We start from the raw sequence: 21,245 nt of genomic DNA, 5'->3' as shown, positions 1-21,245 counted from the left end.
ATGCTTACAGTTGTGATGGGTCTTAGTGAGGTGGTCTGAGTCCAAGGCATGGTAGTACTCATACACAGAGCGATTTAACAGGTCCTCTGGATCATAACCCATCAGCTCAGTGATCCTGGACAACACAGAGTTAGGCGACAGGTTAATCCTGCTGCTTACTGGAGTGCCATTCAACCTAATGGACACAATGTGGATCTGTGGCACTACATTCAGGAGCTACCTATTATTAAATCACATCTTTGTGTGAATACAAGTCATTTAACTTTTCAAGGAAAAAATCTAACGCAACATATATTCTTACAACAATAGCCCTTATTCTTATATTGAGTAAAGCGTCGTGTTAGATTCAGTATTCTTCTACTACATTATTCATGCTGGTGCTGCAGTCAGCGGAATGGTATGTCTCAGTTTCACCTCTCATCACAATAGGTGAACTTCATGTCCAGTGTGTGGCGGCTGAGGAAGGTCTTGGTGTCCAACGGCGCCTCGATGTTGGAGGGGTGGGGGATGGGGTCACAGACCAGCACCAGGTAGGAGACGGGCGGCTCCTTGTGCCCACAGGGGCTCTGCTCAGCTGGGGCTTCATGGACTCGCACATGGCCTGAGCAGTGGAGAACCTTCCAGGTGGCTGAATTGACATTGACAGTGCGCCCCCTGCTGGTGAGGGTACATTTCATCCGCAGGAAGAAGCTGCGCTCTGTGTTTGGTCCCTTGGACTTTTTAGAGGTCCCTGAAAAGGCAGAGGAGAAAGAGAAGGTGAGACTGAGGTTAAGAAATAAACAATTACATTTAGTGTTGGTGTGATGTGCAAAAAAAGGAATGGTGTCAGTGAAGCAAAGTGAATACCAAGGGAAAAGACAGTAGCCCACTAATCACCCTGACCCCGGGGCTGGAGTGGGAAATGATAACTAGTTCTGACAGGCTCCGACTTTTGCTTGGAGCTGCTATATTGAGCACCACACTACTTGTTACACTGATATTCCAGAGTGCTGTGTATAGCAGAGTCTATTCTCAGTAGGAACCTTTAGCTTGAGTGTGTTTTCACAGGGGTTGGTCTCACCTGTTCTGTGTACGAGGATCTCCCTTAGCTCCTCGTGGTCACAGGGGTGTGTGTACTCAAACACACTAAGTCCTGTCAGGTGAAACTACACATGGACAGAAGAGGAAGGATGTTTAGAAATAACATATTCATGGCAAGGAAAGAACAGCAAATGTGACTCATTTCAGGAAACTAGGCATATGTCGTCCATTACTACTTCACAGGAGAGCCATTTGAACATAAACTTTTTTTTAAATCAAAATGCGTTTTTTGGCAGAAATGCCATCTTGAACATGTGAACTTTCATGTGCCTTAATAACAAACTTTTATTCCATCTGTAAATACAAATGATATTGTTAAGTTACGAGCCTAGTTGGTTTAGCCACAGAAAGACAGGAACCTTCCCACTAGCCAATATTGGCTGAGATAATGGGTGGGCTGGACAAGCCGAGAGATGTGTTCGGCTTGGTCTGCCATGTACCACGCTTCTGTCTGTAATATGAGCTGGTCAGGACGTGTTGGTAATCCTTTCTAAGGCGCAACTTTTTTGAAAGATATCATGTAGTAGAACTGCAAAGGTGTTGTTCTCCACTTTCTAAAGGATCGAGTTTTGAAATTAGTGCGATGCATGGTCGAATTCGAGTATGACAACAACATATTTGACTGAGTCGAAAAGAAAACACACGGCTGTTGTATAAAACACCTGTCTCGGGATTACATCTTCAAACTAAGGCAACCATGGCATCTGTGACAGAGAGGGAGAAGCGTCCATCCATGTATACGGGTAAGAGAGTCTAGCTACCTACATTTTCAGATATTACATGTTTCTAATTTTGTCAGAAAGTAATTTAGCTGCCTGGCTCACGAGCTAACGTTACGTGTATGATCTGTGTAGTAATATTATTTGTATCTCAGAGCCATTTCCAAATACACCTCTGCTGTCTTCAACCAGGATCTCAGTGATCACTGCTTCATTGCCTGCATCCGTAATGGGTCCACGGTCAACGACCACCCCTCATCACTGTCAAACGCTCCCTAAAACACTTTCTAATCGACCTGGCCCGGTATCCTAGAAGGATATTGACCTCATTCCGTCAGTAGAGGATGCCTGGCTATTCTTTAAAAGTGCCTTCCTCACCATCTTAAATAAGCATGCCCCTTTCAAAAAATGTAGAACCAGGAACAGATACAGCTCTTGGTTCATCCAGACCTGACTACCCTTGACCAGCACAAAAACATCCTGTGGGGTACTGCATTAGCATCGAATAGCCCCCGCGATATGCAACTTTTCAAGGAAATGAGGAACCAATATACACAGGCAGTTAGGAAAGCAAAGGCTAGCTTTTTCAAACAGAAATTTGCATCCTGTAGCACAAACTCCCAAAAGTTGTGGGACACTGTAAAGTCCATGGAGAATAAGAGCACCTCCTCCCAGCTGCCCACTGCACTGAAGCTAGGAAACACTGTCACCACCGATAAATCTACGATAATTGAGTATTTCAATAAGCATTTCTCTACGGCTGGCCATGCTTTCCACCTGGCTACCCCTATCCCTGTCAACAGCACCGCACCCCCCACAGCAACTTGCCAAAGCCTCCCCCCATTTCTCCTTCACCCAAATCCAGATAGCTGATGTTCTGAAAGAGCTGCAAAATCTGGACCCCTACAACTCAGCCGGGCTAGACATTCTGGACCCTCACTTTCTAAAATTATCCACCGAAATTGTTGCAACCCCTATTACTAGCCTGTTCAACCTCTCTTTCTGTTATGGGATTTTTGTGAATAATGACTAAAATATGTATACATTTAACTTGAGAACGCTACAGAATACTACTATGTTACCGTATGAATGAATCTTATTATAATCATAATGCTGAATGTAATGTGTTCCTTGTTAGAAAGAATGGGTTTATCTTCAGACAGGCTTGAATGATGTGTCTACCCAGGGAGGGGAAAGACCTTGGGTTGGTGGCAGATTATTTAACAGGTGGCAGACAGTGATGAGAACGCTAACTGTACTGCCATTGTATCCGAGAGGAGGATGGACATTAAAACCTATGACATGATCAGTACTCTCGAGAATAAACGCTATTGATTGATTTTGAAACTGGTCTCTGTCCATTTAATGCTGATAAGTATCTTAAAAATTCTTATGTATGGGCAGAGTGTTTTAATTGAATTGGTTGATAAACATATAGGAATTAAATTCCTTTAACAATTTGGTCCTTAGAGTCGGAACTCAAGATCTGCCTCTGACGTTCCAAGGAACTGCTGAAAACCGTGCACGGGCGGATCCAGGATCCGTAAGACAAAGACCTGACCTCTGACTTGAAGGTTTATTTCAGGCCAGTGGTGAACTAGTACACGACAGAGGTGGTGACGAGATCCAACCTACATTGCTTTTCCCAGTCAGCGACAAGTTCCGTAGCCTATATTCTCGATTCTGGGGGGAATGATTTAAGTTATCCTTGATTTAATGTTCTAAAATGTTTAGAATTTATCAATAATAGGAGCTTTGCTATTCCAAACAGATCCAATGGGTTTTGTATGACCGATACACAGAGACAGGTCCGCAAAGACTTGGGGCAACGTGCACTGCCATAAATTAAACTAATCTTAGTCATGAGAGGCATAAGTCCCGAGATTAAACTGAGATACTAAAAGTATCAAAAAAGGAGGAGAGGGAAGCCAAAATCTATAAATCTGAGATAAAAGCCAAATCTATAGACAAGAGGTTCCAGGAGAGAGGGAAACCTAATATAGCGGAGTAAGATACGAGATATTAACTTTAAAAGTCCTCTGACACAAAAGACAATAGGTTATTAACTGGGACTTTACGCCCCCGGGGAAGTAGCTTATATTTGTACGGGTAAGATTTAATGTCCAACAAATGCAACGCTATAGATAAAGTTTCCAAACGGGAGAACAACCAAAGTAACTAGGTAAAAACTAACGGTAAAAACAGCACATAGATAGATCATAGAAATACATATACAGATAGTGATAAATACCATAGCTACTAGGAGCGGCAAGGATTTATTAAACATGGGTAGTAAATCCTCCAAGGAGGTCCTGGAATGGACGGGAGATCGTCGTTATATGGAGCAGAAAGACAGAAGGAACATTGAATTCTGTTTAAAATTAAGGGAAAAGTATGAATTTGACGGACATTTAAATAAAGAAAAACTGGAATCAATGATTAAGCAAATAAATAGGGTTTGTGGAGACAAGGCAGATAAACAACGGGCAGAGGGGCTTGATACAGCAAGGGTATGGTTAGCCGAGGCGAGGAAGAGAGCTGAGGGAGAAAAGAAAAAAGAAGTAGGTTGTCGGGAACAGAAAACGAGAATTCCCACGGCTCCTCAGGAGGCTCTCCATAAGCCTAAATTGTATCCCTCTCTGGCGTGGAGAGATAATCCTGATGATGAAATAGTGGTGGTGAGGAGACGGCAGCAGGTGCTGCCCGCACAACCACCACCACCATATGCGGAGCCTGCTGGAGCCGAGGGAGGGATAATAGAGGTAGAGAAAGGGAGAAAGTCGACAAAAGTGGATAGAGATGGTCAGAAGAAAGGGGGAGATAGACGCTTACACTGTAAAAAAATGGGTCATTTTACTAGAGATTGTGAGGCTCCGTGTAAATACTGCAATAAAATAGGCCACAATCACCGAGACTGTAAACAGAGAGAACAGGTTGAGTCAAAACATCTGACTGTAACTATCCGGGTAATTCTGGACAGGCATGAAGGAGACCTAAAGGGGAAAGGACCTAAGAAAGACAGAGAGAACAGGACTAGGTCAGACAGAAATGGAACGTCAGAGGAAGGGAGAAAGGGGGGACAAAGATGTTACAATTGTAATAAAAAATGACATTTCGCCAGGGAATGCGAGGCTCCATGTGGATATTGCACCGCGATTGTAAACAGAAACCACCAAAATTGTAATTGTTATTGGCTCCTTTATTCCAAAAGTGATGGTGGTTCAATGGTTAAATAGCTGCCTTCCAAGCTTGAGACCTGAGTTCGATTCATGGTAAATGCTCTGACTAAAATCTGAGTCTTTAATTAAATAATTTGATGTTTTGTCTGAAAAAATACGGTCGTTAGTGTCGGTATAGGATATAAACTGAAACATTTTAATAGCTTGTTTAGGGTAAAATGAAAGACTAACCCATTTTAAATGATAGCGAGGCGCTTTCGATGTGATACGTTGTGTTGCCTAAATGATCTGGTGGAATAATGTATAGAGACTGGAATCATAATTAAATTACTAAATCATAGAGGAAAGTTAATAACGGAGAGATACGATAAAGTTGTGCCCATCGAAATGTTCTTATAAATTTAGCGAAGTATATGGTACTGTAACAACTCTTGGTTTATAAGCGCGGAAATCGACTCTGCTGCATGAGCATGCTTTTGCGTCACAGTCGATAGCGCGCCGGACCTCGGGCTAGAAGGTCGAGGGTTCGAGACCTGCTCCCTGCCTGTTTCATTACAGTACGTTTACATTTTGGAGTAGAGAAAGTTGAAAAGTTGATTTTACTTTTACGATAGAATTAAACCAAAACTCAGTCGGAGTAAGGGGTATGTTTTTGCCTAGAGGCAGGAATAAGAGAGTTAGTTTTGGTATTGGCTACTAATTTTCAGGGTAAGTTGCTAGAGGCAGGTTGATTTGTTGCGTAATAACGTAAAACTACGTCATTACGTGGGATACACAACGTTACTCAAATGGATTTGACCATTGTTCAGGTACACTCTTTTCTGTACTTCTGGCAATATAATTTTGAGAGATGTTGATTGATGTTGTAAATTCTATTCAAGATCCAACATTTGTCATAAATTGGTTTTGGTTTATCGAACCCGTACTACTGCCTGTTGCAGTTAGTCAACAATGATTTACAATTAGTTGAAAGTTGCTGCGGCCTGAACACGGGCTTAGCGCTCGTTGTTGACATCACTCACAATGCACTTTTGTAACCAGGCAATGATGTTGTGACTGAGGGTGGGACAGAGAAAATGGTTTGTGTCATTTAGAATCGTAAAAGTTTATGATAGCTCTTTATTGATTTTTAGTTAGAATGTCTAGGTAACACCAGTGAAATTTAACAGAAAGTTAAGGTATACTAACATGCCGGTGTAGCTGATTTAATGTTAAAGGGACAGTACACGTTAATCACAGTTGTGTGTCTGTGTCTAAAGGCAGGGTACTCCTATCAACCATTAAGGAAATTTAAAACTAATGATTGAGGGTGTACAATATACTTATAATTGCTAGGTTGTTTGTAGTAAACGTTGGGTTTAAGGGTATTTCCATGCTTCCCAGAGACAATATATCTTAAAGGGGTACACTCACGGAATATTAGGAGTTTTATTTTCCGAGTTTTAATTAAACACATGAATTCTTTAGATAAAGAGATCTTTAATGTGTCTCATATAGTATGTAACACGACTGTAAAAGGGTGGTATAACCTTTGACCTCTATCACGGCTTTTTCCTTGTGGTCTGATCAGCTTCATTGGAGGGCTATTTGGATAATGAATTTGTGGTCTTTTGTGATACTGATTTTAAGGTAAATTGAATAACTGATCATTATTTGCGAGTTTATATTTCCTTGCCATAGTTATAAATTGAACCAATGAGAAGAAAGAAAGGGCATAGCCTTGGACTAAGGGCAGACTTTCTTGAGTCTCTCTCCCGATGGCCATAAGGGTACCATAAGTTCACTTTGTGGAGGGTTCCAGAGTAGTAACTGTGATCTGGTCATGTTATTTGTAATTGTTGTTTTTATCTCTTGACCGGTAGTAGTATTTTTATATATATGGCACTACGGGAGAATATTGGGTTAGAAGAATCCCCGGCAGTGGAGGGACTCAAGGCCCTGTATAATCAGTGGAATGCGTCCCGAGATAAGCCGTACCATAACATGAATGATATTAAAACCTATGACATCATCTTTATTATATAACCTGATGTAAATTGTAATATGATCAGTACTCTCGAGAATAAACGCTATTGATTGATTGATTTTGAAACTGGTCTCTGTCCATTTAATGCTGATAAGTATCTTACGAATTCTTATGTATGGGCAGAGTGTTTTAATTGAATTGGTTGATAAACATATAGGAATTAAATTCCTTTAACACTTTCGTATCGTCTGAGATCCCCAAAGATTGGAAAGCTGCCGCGGTCATCCCCCTCTTCAAAGGTGGAGACACTCTAGACCCAAACTGCTATAGACCTATATCTATCCTACCCTGCCTTTCTAAGGTCTTCGAAAGCCAAGTTAACAAACAGATCACCAACTATTTCGAATCACACCGTACCTTCTCCGCTATGAAATCTGGTTTCTGAGCTGGTCATGGGTGCACCTCAGCCACGCTCAAGGTCCTAAACGATATCATAACCGCCATCGATAAGAGACAATACTGTGCAGCTGTATTCATCGACCTGGGCAAGGCTTTCGACTCCGTCAATCACCACATTCTTATCAGCAGACTCAATAGCCTTGGTTTCTCAAATGACTGCCTCACCTGGTTCACCAACTACCTCTCAGATAGAGTTCAGTGTGTCAAATCGGAGGGCCTGTTGTCCGGACCTCTGGCAGTCTCTATGGGGGTGCCACAGGGTTCAATTCTCGGGCCGACTCTCTTCTCTGTACACATCAATGATGTCGCTCTTGCTAATGGTGATTCTCTGATCCACCTCTACGCAGACGACACCATTCTGTATACATCTGGCCCTTCATCGGACACTGTGTTAACTAACCTCCAGACAAGCTTCAATGCCATACTACTCTCCTTCCGTGGCCTCCAACTGCTCTTAAAAACAAGTAAAACTAAATGCATGCTCTTCAAACGATCGCTGCCTGCACCTGCCCGCCCATCCAGCATCACTATCCTGGACGGTTCTGACTTAGAATATGTGGACAACTACAAATACCTAGGTGTCTGGTTAGACTGTAAACTCTCCATCCAGACTCACATTAAGCATCTCCAATCCAAAATTAAATCTAGAAATCGGCTTCCTATTTTGCAACAAAGCATCCTTCACTCATGCTGCCAAACATACCCTCGTAAAACTGACTATCCTACCGATCCTTGACTTCCGCGATGTCATTTACAAAATAGCCTCCAACACGCTACTCAGCAAATTGGATGCAATCTATCACCGTGCCATCCGTTTTGTCACCAATGCCCCATATACTACCCACCACTGCGACCTGTATGCTCTCGTTGGCTGGTCCTCGCTACATATTCGTCGCCAAACCCACTGGCTCCAGGTCATCTATAAGTCTTTGCTAGGTAAAGCTCCGCCTTATCTCAGCTCACTGAGCAGCACACGCACTAGCAGGCATATTTCACTGGTCACCCCCAAAGCCAATTCCTCATTTGGCCGCCTTTCCTTCCAGTTCTCTGCTGCAAATGACTGGAACGAACTGCAAACATCACTGAAGCTGGAGAATCGTATCTCCCTCACTAACTTTAAGCACCAGCTGTCAGAAAAGCTCACAGATTACTGCACCTATAAATAGCCCATCCAACTACCTCATCCCCATACTGTTATTTATTTTGCTCCTTTTCACCCCAGTATCTCTACTTGCACATTCATCTTCTGCTCATCTATCACTCCAGTGTTCAATTGCTATATTGTAATTATTTCGCCACTATGGCCTATTTATTTCCTTACCTCCCTTATCCTACCTCATTTGCACACACTGTATATAAACTTTTTCTATTGTATTATTGACTGTATGTTTGTTTATTCCATGTGTAACTGTGTTGTTGTTTGTGTCGCACTGCTTTGCTTTATCTTGGCCAAGTCGCAGTTGTAAATGAGAACTTGTTCTCAATTAGCCTACCTGGTTAAATAAAGGTGAAATAAAAGAATTGCATTGCTAGTTATAGCTAGCTAACATTGAATTAAACCTGGTTGGTTAGGTACCTGCAGATTCATGCAGGGTAGTAACGTCACAATTTGGGATTATGGTTCATTGTTTAGCTAGCTAGCTATACCACCGTTCAAAAGTTTGGGGTCACTTAGAAATGCCCTTGTTTTTGAAAGATAAAAAAAAGATTGTCCATTAAAATAACATCAACTTGATCAGATACAGTGAACACATTGTTAATGTTGTAAATGACAATTGTAGCTGGAAACGGCAGATTTTTTTATGGAATATCTACATAGGCCTACAGAGACCGATTATCAGCAGCCATAACTCCTGTGTTCCAATGGCACGCTGTGTTCGCTAACCTAAGTTTATAATTTTAAAAAGGCTAATTGATCATTAGAAAACCCTTTTGCAATTATGTTAGCACAGCTGAAAACTGATGTGCTGATTAAAGCAGCAATAAAACTGACTTTCAGACTAGTTGAGTATCTGGAGCATCAGCATTTGTGGGTTCGATTACAGGCTCAAAATGGCCAAAAACAAAGACCTTTCTTCTGAAACTCGTCAGTCTATTCCTGTTCTGAGAAATGAAGTCTCCCTTCACAGAACAGAGCAAACTGACTCTAACCAGAATAGAAAAAGGAGTGGGAGGCCCGGGTGCACAACTGAGCAAGAGGACAAGTACATCAGAGTGTCTAGTTTGACTCCACATAAACCAAAAGACTCCACATGTCTAAACTAGAGGTTGGCCGATTAATTAGGGCCAATATCTAGTTTTCATAACAATCGGTATTCGGCCTTTTTGGACGCCGATTACGGCCGATTACACTGCAATCCACGAGGAGATTGCGTGGCAGTCTGACCACCTGTTATGCAAGTGCAGCATCAAAAGGTAAGTTGCTAGCTAGCATTAAACTTCTTCACATAACAATCTTCACATAATCACATTTTAACTACACATGGTTGATGATATTACTAGGTTAACTAGCTTGTTCTGCGTTGCATATAATCAATGCGGTGCCTGATAATTTATCGTCGAATCACAGCCTACTTCAACTTCGTCAAACAGGTGATGATTTAACAAAAGTGCATTCGCGAAAAGAGCACAATCGTTGCACAAATGTACCTAACCCTAAACATCAATGCCTTTCTTAAAATCAATACACAAGTATATTTTTTTAAACCTGCATATGTAGTTAAAAGAAATTCATGCTAGCAGGCAATATTAACTATGTAAATTGTGTCCCTTCTCTTGCGTTCAGTGCAAGCAGAGTCAGGGTATATGCAGCAGTTTGGGCCGCCTGGCTCGTTGTGAACTGTGTGAAGACCATTTCTTCCTAACAAACCGTAATTAATTTGCCAGAATTTTACATAATTATGACATAACATTGAAGGTTGTGCAATGTAAGAGCAATATTTAGACTTAGGGTTGCCACCCGTTCGATAAAATACAGAACGGTTCCGTATTTCACTGAAAGAATAAACTTTTTGTTTTCGAAATTATAGTTTCTGGATTTGACCATATTAATGTCCAAAGGCTCGTATTTCTATGTGATTATTATATTATAATTAAGTCTATGATTTGATATTTGATAGAGCAGTCTGACTGAGCGATGGTAGACAGCAGCAGACTCGTAAGCCTTCATTCAAACAGCACTTTACTGCGTTTGCCAGCAGCTCTTAGCAATGCTTGAAGCACAGCGCTGTTTATGACTTCAAGCCTATCAACTCCCGAGATTAGGCTGGCAATACTAAAATTCCTATAAGAACATCCAATAGTCAAAGGTATATGGAATACAAATGGTATAGAGAAATAGTCCTATAATTCCTGTACTAAATACAACCTAAAACGTCTTAACTGGGAATATTGAAGACTCATGTTAAAAGGAACCACCAGCTTAGTTCTCATGTTCTGAGCAAGGAACTTAAAATGTTAACTTTTTTACATGGCACATATTGCACTTTTACTTTCTTCTCCAACACTGTGTTTTTGTATTATTTAAACCAAATTGAACATATTTCATTATTTATTTGAGACTAAATAGATTTTATTGATGTATTATATTAAGTTAAAATAGAAGTGTTCATTGTTCATTCAGTATTGTTAAAATTGTCATTATTACAAATATATATATATATTTGTAATAATGACAATTATATACAATTACAATTATATATATATATATATAAATAAATGGGCCGATTAAATCGGTATCGGCTTTGTTTGGTCTTCCAATAAATCAGTATCAGCGTTGAAAAATCATAAATCGGTCGACCTCTAGTCGAAACCAAAGACTCAACTATGAAAGTAACCATTTAAATTGACATTTTCATGATGTCACTGTGATAACTGTAGCTGTTTAATTCGCTTTGGCTATCTACTCCGATTTCAGAGCACTCGTCTGACTGTGCCAGAGCGCAGAATAACTGACGAATTTACGAACGCTAAACACCCGTTGAATATGACTGGTGTAATTAAACTTTGGGGAATAAAAGCGTAAGAAAAAAGCTTGATTAAATTGTTGCCAGCAGCAGTCAGCAACGCTCTGAATAACATAAAAACAGCCTAACCAGCTCTGCTAAAGCAAGCAAAATGGTCAGAGTAAGCTGTTCCCTCATTTGTGTATGGAAGTAGCTAGCAAGCTAGCCAACGTTAGCTTGGGTGCTTGACTGCTGTTAGGTCAGAACGCTCGGATCAACCCTACTCCTCGGCCAGTGTGCGCTCTGAACGCTCCGAGAACGAAACGCTCTGAATTTACATAACTGACAATCTGACAACGCTCTGCGTTTCAGTTTACGAACGCCGAGAGCACACTCTGAGCAGACTTTGGCACTTCAGATTGAATTTACGAACACACCCATACTATAAACCAGGCTTTAGTCTTGACATTTTTGGTTGTTTAGTACATGGCCTCACATGTGAATCCTTAAAAGAGATGGGTGGGACTAAAGCTTAAGAGGGTGTGAACGATGCTGAATGGGTGTAGACAAAGAAGGTACCAAAACATTCAAAGGCCATTTTCTCAAAAGTGAGGTTACAAGTTATTAAACTTTCAAAGCAGAATTACTTTCCCATTGTTCCTCAACTGTAGTGAGTGATATACAATTTTGTAGCTGAGTCTCTACTTTTATACATTGTAAAAAAACACAATTTTACATTTTGCTACATAAGACCGAATCGAGCTGGTCAGTCACAAATACAGGTAAGTTCCAAAATAAAGGAAATACCAACATAAAAAAGTTTTTTAAAGGGATAATCCAGCCCCAAGTCACTAATTCCAATGCTAAACAGTGTTAAATGACACTAATATGTGAAAACAAGTTTTGGGAACAAATGTTTAATTTCGTAGTTATAACAAGGTTGGTAGAAACATGTGAAAATCAATTTTGGAAATCTTTTGCATCTCAAATCTACTACAAAGCACAAAATGCAATGCTCTCTCTCTGGGATGGGTGGCTGGCTGGCTAGAACACATAGCTGCCAAAGTCAATATCAGCATGTCAAATAGCTAGCTAGCTGTCAAAATCAGCTAAATAAAACTGCACTATCAATTTAGGAGTCTTACTTACCGAGTTCAACTTGAAGTTAGTCTCGGTCACTGAGCTATAAATGGCATCTCTGCCCAGAGCGAGAGCAGAGTAACGTTGCTTTCCCACAGATACTTTTGATGAGATGGGGAAACTCCATTAGAATCGTGTTAACAAGTTTCACCTAAGTCATCATGGGAAACTTTTCACGATCATATGATATTTCAGAGAACAAGTTAATTATCTCACAAAATTCATTGTTCACGACCTATTAACTCCCATTCACTCCTTGAAGGAGGGGCGTCCTTCTCCCAGAATCACCCAGAATGCCCTGCGCTCAGAAACTTGTTAACACGATTCTAATGGAGTTTCCCCATCTCATCAAAAGTATCTGTGGGAAAGCAACGTTACTCTGCTCTCGCTCTGGGTGATTCTGGGAGAAGGACACCTCTCCTCCAAGGAGTGAATGGGAGTTAATAGGTTGTGAACAATGAATTTTGTGAGATAATTAACTTGTTCTCTGAAATATCGTATAATCGTGACATTACGTACATTCGATGAAAATAGTCAGGTTTCTCAACACATTACATTAGGTTACGTTTAGCTTAGCAACCGCGTGACACAGCATGACAACATGAATGCAATGGGTTGACAGTCAGTGTGGGGGGGGGGGGGGGGGGGGGGGAGTTTCTTCATTTATTGCCCAATTGGATTCCTATCACCTCCTTTCTGTAATATATCTCCATTTCCCACAGACACAGGGCACATTGCGACATGGTCTTGAAGGAGAAACGGAGTTGAAGAATTTGGTACACCATTTAGAGTGAGCACACCTCAGCGAAATATATATACTTTGTCATGACAATATAAACAGATGGATGTATTCAAGACGGTATTCCCATACCATCTATTGGCTGATTTGGCGATCTGGAGTGCAGGTAATTGTTTTATATTGTGTGTTTTCCCCATCTAGTGATGAGAATTATGTAGCTATGACTCAATACTACACAATATCCTGATTTTCAGACGGACCACTTAGAAGTTAAATCATGGGGAAATGTTTTATTTTACCCACTGACAGAACATAGGCTTTCACCAAATTGACAGGAATATCATAAATTGTATTTCTGGCAGTGGATTATACCTTTAATAGGGCATTGGGCCACCACGAGCCAGAAGAGCTTCAATGCACCTTGGCATAGATTCTACAAGTGTCTAGAACTTTATTGGAGAGATGAACACCATTTTTCCACAAGAAATTACATCACTAAGTTTTGTTGATGGTGGTGGAAAACGCTATCTCAAGCACCGCTCCAGAATCTCCCATAAGTGTTCCATTGGGTTGAGATCTGGTTACGGAGATGGCCATGGCATATGGTGTACATCGTTTTCATGCTCATCAAACCATTCCATGACCACTTGTGTCCTGTGGAAGGGGGCATTGTCATCCTATGGGGACATAGCCATGGTAGCCAAAATAATAGCCTGCCCAGCAATTTTATACATGACCCTAAGCATGATGGGATGTTAACTGCTTAATTAACTCACAAACCATACCTGTGTGGAAACACCTGTTTTCAATATACTTTGTATCCCTCTTTTACTCAAGTCTCTCAATTTTGGGGGCATTCTTTATCGGTCTATCCTAGTCAGTTCTGTCTCTAATGGGACACCAGACCTACCTGTGCCAGACCCAAGCACTTGTTGACATTCTCAGAGAGATAGATCATGTCCCCGTCTTCAGACAGCACCATGAGGAAGCCCTCCAGAGCCTTCAGATAGGAGCCATTCAGCTGGGAGTCCATCTCACTGTCCTCCTGCTCCTCCTCTACTGCCTTATCATCTGGAAAAAGAGAGCGAGAGAGAGGGGTGAGGGGGTGAGAAAGAGAATAAGAGAGAGAGGGAGGTAGCAGGAGGGACCACTTCGCAGACACTGGGACATGAAAAAAGCAGGATATATGATTACTAGCCAACACACATGCTTGTGTGGCAGGGTACTGCAACATACACAGAAACACTAAAAGGCTCCGTTCACATAGGCAGCCCAATTCTGATATTTGTTCCACTAATTGGTCTTTTGACCAATCACATCAGATATTTTTCAGAGCTGAGCTGATTGGGCAAAAGACGAATTAGTGAAAAAAAAGAAGAAGAATTGGGCTGCCTGTCTAAACGCAGTCAAAAAGTGCCCAATTATTGACACCCTTGACAGAGATGAGCAAAAATGACTGTATAAAATAAATAATTTTAATACTGAGCTATCCAGGCTTTATCACATCCGGCCATGATTGGGAGTCCCATAGGGCGGCGCACAATTGGTCCAGTGTCTTCCGGGTTTGGCCAGGGCCGTCATTGTAAATAAGAATTTGTTCTTAACTGACTTGCCTAGTTAAATAAAAGGTTAAATAAAATAAATAAATGAAATACCGCATGCTCACAAAAAATTGGAAATCATATTATTTTACAGTTGCTTAGAGAAAGAAATTGTTTAACAAGTAATAAAACATTTTCTCAAGAAAAGTAGGAGTCAAAATTGACACCTGTTTTTAATACAGCACCTCACCTTAGACTATTCATCCATACAGAATCCTTCCAGATCCATGATATCCTACGTCTGCGATTATGGACTGCCCTCTTGAAATCAAACCACGGGTATTCAATTGGTTTCAAGCCCTGAGACGGCAATTGCAAAATGCTGATTTTGTGGCCAATTAACCATGTCTTTGTGGATTGTGATATGTGCTTGGTGTTACCGTCTGATAGATCTACAAGTGGCTAAGTTTCAGCCTCCAGGCAACCAGATTTTTGGCTAAAATGTCCTGGTACTGGGTAAAAATCATGATGCCTTTGACCTCAACAAGGCACCAGGACCAGTGGAAACAAAATAGCCCCGTAATATATCAAAGATCCACCACCATATTTGACTGTAGGTATGAGGTACTTTTCTGCATGTTTCTGTTCAATGCCTAACCCACCACTGGTGTGCATGGCCAATGTGCTCTATTTTCATGTCATTTGACTATAGCACCACCTGGACTTTGCTGAACGGCATTGGCAATTGGATTGGAACCGGTGCCCTAGTCAGATGACATGCAAATAGAGCTCTTTGGCCACACACACCAGCGGTGGGTTTGGCATCGAAATGAGAATGCATAAGCAGAAAAGAACCCCATACCTACCGTAAAATATGGTGGTGGATCTTTGATGTTATGGGGCTATTTTGCTCCCACTGGTCCTGGGCCCGTGTTAACCCTTTAGACTTGTGGGAATTGGCCTATATGGATAGTAGGGATGGGCAATATGGCCAAAATATCACATCACTGTATTTTTCAAAATGTTCACAGTATGACAGTATTTGATGCTTTTGAATAATACAAATTGTAAATTTGCTTTATGAGTAGTGCGTGACCCTAGGTTGGCAACACATACATTTCTAAATGATTAAATGGGTCTTTCTCCATTCTGATTGTTTTATACTGTTCAATTAAACTTTAATCCCCCACAAAACAAAAAAAAATATATATATATATATATTTTAAAAAATGTCATCAATTGCTGCAATTCCACATTGTCACATAGGTTTTTTTTTACAATATCCTGCAGAACTAAGCCTTATTTTTAACCAAATCTTGCAATTGCGATTTGACTTGCGATTTAGATCAAAACACTAATTATTATTAGAATTCTATAGTTAGAATATAATAGTAGGCACTTTGAATACGTTGTTATTTGACATAAAAACCCTATTGGGAAAAAGAAAGGAGAGGGTACTGCAACATACACAGAAACACTAAAGGCTCCGTTCACATAGGCAGCTCAATTCTGATATTTGTTCCCCTAATTGGTCTTTTGACCAATCACATCAGATCTTTTTCAGAGCTGATCTGATTGGTCAAAAGACTAATTCGTGAAAAAAAAGAGAGATTTAAAGAACCTTTATTTTGTCCGGGAACCCACAACACAATAAACAATCAAACAACAAAGCAGATCTCATGGGCATTTGAAACAGCCCAAATGACCTACTGTAGCCTTCCCAGGGGTGTCCAGGCTAACCAAGAGAGTAAGGATTTTATGGTTTCCCTTTGTCATCAAGGCTTCAAGATCTGCCAACTGCTCACGTGGACAGGAGAATGGTATCCGCCTGAAGGCTGTCCCATGATCTACTGCCCCAACAATGGTGTGAAGCTGTAGTTTACAGTGAGTGTCTGAATCCCATCAGCACAGTCTTCTCATTGCCCTTGTTCACCTTCATCCCCAGAAGGGAGGAGCAGCAGTGTATTGTGTTGATTTCTGCAGGTCAGACCCTGCCAGACACACCTTCTGTACAGGATCATTGGGAGGCTGTTCTTTGTCCACCAGGTAGAAGCAATAACCTCCTGGGGCCTCAGCCAGAAAGAGGCCCTTTCAAACCTCAGTGAGGAGCCAACCAAGCCGCTTAGCATTGCTGACAGCCTGGCTAGACTGCAAAGTCAAACCGAGGAAGTCATTGCCTAGGCAATATTCTCCCACTCCATAATTGTAGATCAGTTCAGCCACGAAGTCATCATCCTCTGGCCCCAAGCCGACCATTGTCTTGCTCCATTTTCCATCATTATGGCCCTTACAAGTTGCCTTACATCCTTCTTCAAACTCTTTGTGAAGCAAAATCTTCATGCCGAGCACATCTCGGTGAAAGGTGGACGTTTTGCTTCTGTCACCCACTTTGAAAACTAAATGCAAGGCTCGCCTCAAAGCCACTATGAGTTTGCTACGTACTATACGATTATATATATATATCACGCTCAGTTTGTCTACGTTGATTAAGGATCCTTGCAATTGATTGCCATATAGAAAAGAGAAAGGAAAAACAGAAGAAACAAGACAGAAAAAAAACACCCTGAGGCATGATCAATATCATTGTTTTAATTCTCTCTTAACGTGGTAAGGTTTCCCCACTACCGTCTGCTGCCGTAACAGCAGTAACAAATTTCCAAGCGGAAACGCTTCTTCACACTCAACCTTTAAGTCTTTATTGAAGACGCATCTCTTCAATAGGTCCTATGATTGAGTGTAGTCTGGCCCAGGAGTGTGAAGGTGAACGGAAAGGCACTGGAGCAACGAACCGCCCTTGCTGTCTCTGCCTGGCCGGTTCCCCACTCTTCACTGGGATTCTCTGCCTCTAACCCTATTACATGGGCTGAGTCACTGGCTTACTGGTACTCTTCCATGCCATCCCTTGGAGGCCATGCCGTCCCTAGGAGGGGTACATCACTTGAGTGGGTTGAGTCACTGACGTGATCTTCCTGTCCGGGTTGGCGCCCCCCCCCCCCCCTTGGGTAGACCGTAACTTGAATAAACATGACTTTTAGAAGTACACCATGCTCAACAAGGCGCTTTTCTTTCACTTTTTAGGGATGGGGGCAGTATTCGGAAATTCTGATGAATGACGTGCCCAAAGTAAACTGCCTGTTACTCAGGCCCAGAAGCTAGGATTTACATATAATTGGTAGTATTGGATAGAAAACTCTGAAGTTTCTAAAACTGTTAAAATAATGTCTGTAAGTATAACAGAACTGATATGGCAGGCGAAAACCAGAGGAAAATCCAGCTGGATTTTTTTTTTTTTTTTTTGAGGTCACAGCTCATTCAAATGCTTGTTTATGGGAGATTCAAAGGAATACCTCCCAGATTGCAGTTCCTATGGTTTCCACTAAATGTCAAGTCTTTAGAAAGGGTTTCAGGCTTGTTTTTTGAAAAATTACTTAGTAACTGTAGTTTTTCAAGGTGGCTCTCATTTTGCGCGCACCTCGTTATTTATCTCCGGTATTGAACATACTACATTCCGTCTGAAATTGTATTGTTTATTTACATATTAGGGTACCTGAGGATTGATTAAAAACATTGTTTGCCTTGGCTGGACAAAGTTTATTGGTAACATTTGGGATTCCTTGATATGCACGTTGAACGAGTGGGACGGGTGGATTACTGAATCAAACGCGCCAACTAAACTGACTTTTTAGGGATATAAAGAAGGACTTTATCGAACAAAATAACCATTTGTTGTGTAGCTGGGACCCTTGAGATTGCAAACAGAGGAAGATCTTCAAAGAGAAGTGATTTATTTTATCGCCATTTCTGACTTTTGTGACGCCTCTGCTGGTTTGGAAAATGTTTAACCTGTTGGGGATGGGGGCGCTGTTTAGACTATTTATGCTAATGTGGCTAATTTTTTAAACGGCTTCCCAAAAAATCCTTGATCGTACAATATGCATATTATTATTATTATTGGATAGAAAACAGTCTATAGTTTCTATAGGAGTTGAAATTTTGTCTCTAAGTGGAACAGAGCCCATTCTACAGCAATTTCCCTGACATGGAGTCAGATTTGAGAAATGTTGGCCACTCTTCTGAAGTCAGTTATAAGGGCACTGTCGTTGCTATGACTATACGGACACTTCTTACGTCTTCCCCTGGATGCCTTTACGTGATGACGATTCCAACGGGCTCGATTGCTCGTTCACAGGCCCTACAAATGAAAAAAACCTTTAGCTAGCAAGTCTTTTCTTGCTGCGTAACGCGCGTGGAAGACACCGACCCTCTCCTGTTCCAAGCGTTAGTTTAGCCTGTTATATTTCTCCGGTCATCTTTTCACTCGTTATAGGAGTTAAAAACATCATAAGGTAGTTAATTTAAAGCGTTTTATAGCAATTTATATCCGTTTAGTGCGATTTTGGGACATTTATTTTTGCAACGATGTGAAAAGTTGGGCATGCTTTTCAGTTCATCCCGAACTCAGTTGACATTTCCACATGGCAAGAGGACAGCTTTCCACCAAAAGACGATTTCTCCCAAGAAAGGATCCTTTGCCCAAGATACTGATGGAAGAACAGCTCAAGGTAGGACATTTTTATTATGATAAATCGTGTTTCTGTCGAAACATTTTAGTGGCTTAGGACGCCATGTTTTTTGACGTAGCTTCGCTTGGCGCAAACTGTATTGAAAAGTAAGGATAAATTAAAAAATGTAATAACGCAATTGTATTAAGAATTAAATTGTCTATCAATCCCTGTCCACCCTATATTTTTTAGTCACGTTTATGAGTATTTATGTATAAGAGTAGATCACTGTCTAAGTGGCGCAAGGACAAATTCTGACCAGCTGAGTTACATTTCACATTGTCTAACCATGATTTTGGTGGCTAAATATAAACATTTTCGATCAAACTGTATATGCATGTTGTAATGTGATGTTACAGGAGTGTCATCGGAAGAATTCTGAGAAGGTTAGTGAAAAAATTAATATCTTTTGGCGATGTTGACTTTTATCGCTCACTTTGGCTAGAATCAATGCTGGGCTGCTAATTGCTATGTGCTAAGCTAATATAACGATTTATTGTGTTTTCGCTGTAAGACACTTAGAAAATCTGAAATATTGTCTGTATTCACAGGATCTGTGTCTTTCGATTCGTGTATGCTGTGTATTTTTACGAAATGTTTGATGATTAGTAGTTAGGTAAACACGTTGCTCATTGTAATTATTCTAGTCCATTTGTGATGGTGGGTGCAATTGTAAACTATGCCATATACCTGAAATATGCACTTTTTTCTAACAAAACCTATCCCATACCATAAATATGTTATCAGACTGTCATCTAATGAGTTTTTTTGTTGGTTAGGGGCTATAAATATCTTAGTTTAGCCGAATTGGTGATGGCTACTGGTGTTGGTGGACAAATAAAAGATGGTGGATTATGCTAATGTGTTTTTAGGTAATAGATGTACATCTTTACATATTGTGTCTTCCCTGTAAAACATTTTAAAAATCGGAAATGTTGACTGGATTCATAAGATCTGTGTCTTTCATTAGCTGTATTGGACTTTAATGTGTGAAAGTTAAATATTTTAAAAAAGTATTTTTTTTGAATTTCGCGGCACTGGTTTTTCAGTGGGGGGGGGGGGGGTGTGCCGCTAGCGCCACGCTGATCCTAGACAGGTTATTGCTTTTGTGTGTGGGGCGCTGTCCTCAGATAATCGCATGGTATGCTTTCGCCGTAAAGCCTTTTTGAAATCTGATAACGCGGTTGGATTAAAAAGAAGTTATGCTTTTAAATTATGTAAGACACTTGTATGTTCATGAATTTTTAATATTACGATTTTTGTATTTTGAATTTCGCGCTCTGCAATGTCACTGGATGTTGTCGAGGTGGGACTATCCCAAAGAAGTTCTTTAAGAAACACTACCACCGATGTATTCATCCGCGATGCATAAGCAACATTTTTCATAGCCTAGCTTCTCTCCTACGGTGACCAGAAACTCCTCCATAGTGACAGTGGTTTCAGTAACGCACCTAAAGCCGTGCCAAGGTGACAGGGACGACGTCCGCATGTGGGTCGCCATCCCCGCCAAAACCAACAAGAAATACAATACACTTAATTCTGCCACAAAAAGAAAAATAATGAACTTTAATCATGCATAGAAAAACAAGAAAGAAAACACAGGCGATGTAACTCCAGACAACACTCGCTCATACAATTCCTAGCATGCACCAAACACTCCCAGCAAGCAGAGAGAGACCGATAGAGACAGAGACAGACAGAGACAGAGAGACAGAGAGAGACAGAGACACAGAGAGACAGACCGACCGACCGAGACAGACCGACCGACCGAGACAGAAACCGAAAGACCGACAGAGACCGAGACTGACAGAGACAGACCAAGACAGACAGAGACCGAGACAGACCGACCGAGACAAAGACAGACAGACAGACCGAGACAAAGACAGACAGACTGAGACAGACAGACACAGACCGAG

The 21,245-nt window shown here is 41.0% G+C and overlaps 1 protein-coding gene and 1 pseudogene across 1 annotated transcript in view; both read right to left on the bottom strand.

Moving 5' to 3' along the window:
• Window positions 1–21,245, bottom strand: part of LOC129812969 (hypoxia-inducible factor 1-alpha-like) — a 33,586-nt gene that overhangs the window by 6,592 nt on the left and 5,749 nt on the right. The window contains exons 3-6 of the mRNA XM_055865012.1: window positions 14,137–14,297; window positions 1,061–1,145; window positions 415–730; window positions 9–115 (exon numbers count right to left, since the gene is read on the bottom strand). Of these exons, the coding sequence (XP_055720987.1) occupies window positions 9–115; window positions 415–730; window positions 1,061–1,145; window positions 14,137–14,297 (669 nt within the window). The remainder of the gene's footprint in view (window positions 1–8; window positions 116–414; window positions 731–1,060; window positions 1,146–14,136; window positions 14,298–21,245) is intronic.
• LOC129813408 (glyoxalase domain-containing protein 4-like) lies at window positions 16,426–17,339 on the bottom strand (annotated as a pseudogene).

This window comes from Salvelinus fontinalis, chromosome 16 (genome assembly GCF_029448725.1).
Source record: "Salvelinus fontinalis isolate EN_2023a chromosome 16, ASM2944872v1, whole genome shotgun sequence".
Taxonomy (NCBI): Eukaryota; Metazoa; Chordata; class Actinopteri; order Salmoniformes; family Salmonidae; genus Salvelinus; species Salvelinus fontinalis.
The sequence above is the reverse complement of the archived record's forward strand: the minus strand, read 5'-3'. Positions and strand labels throughout refer to the sequence as shown.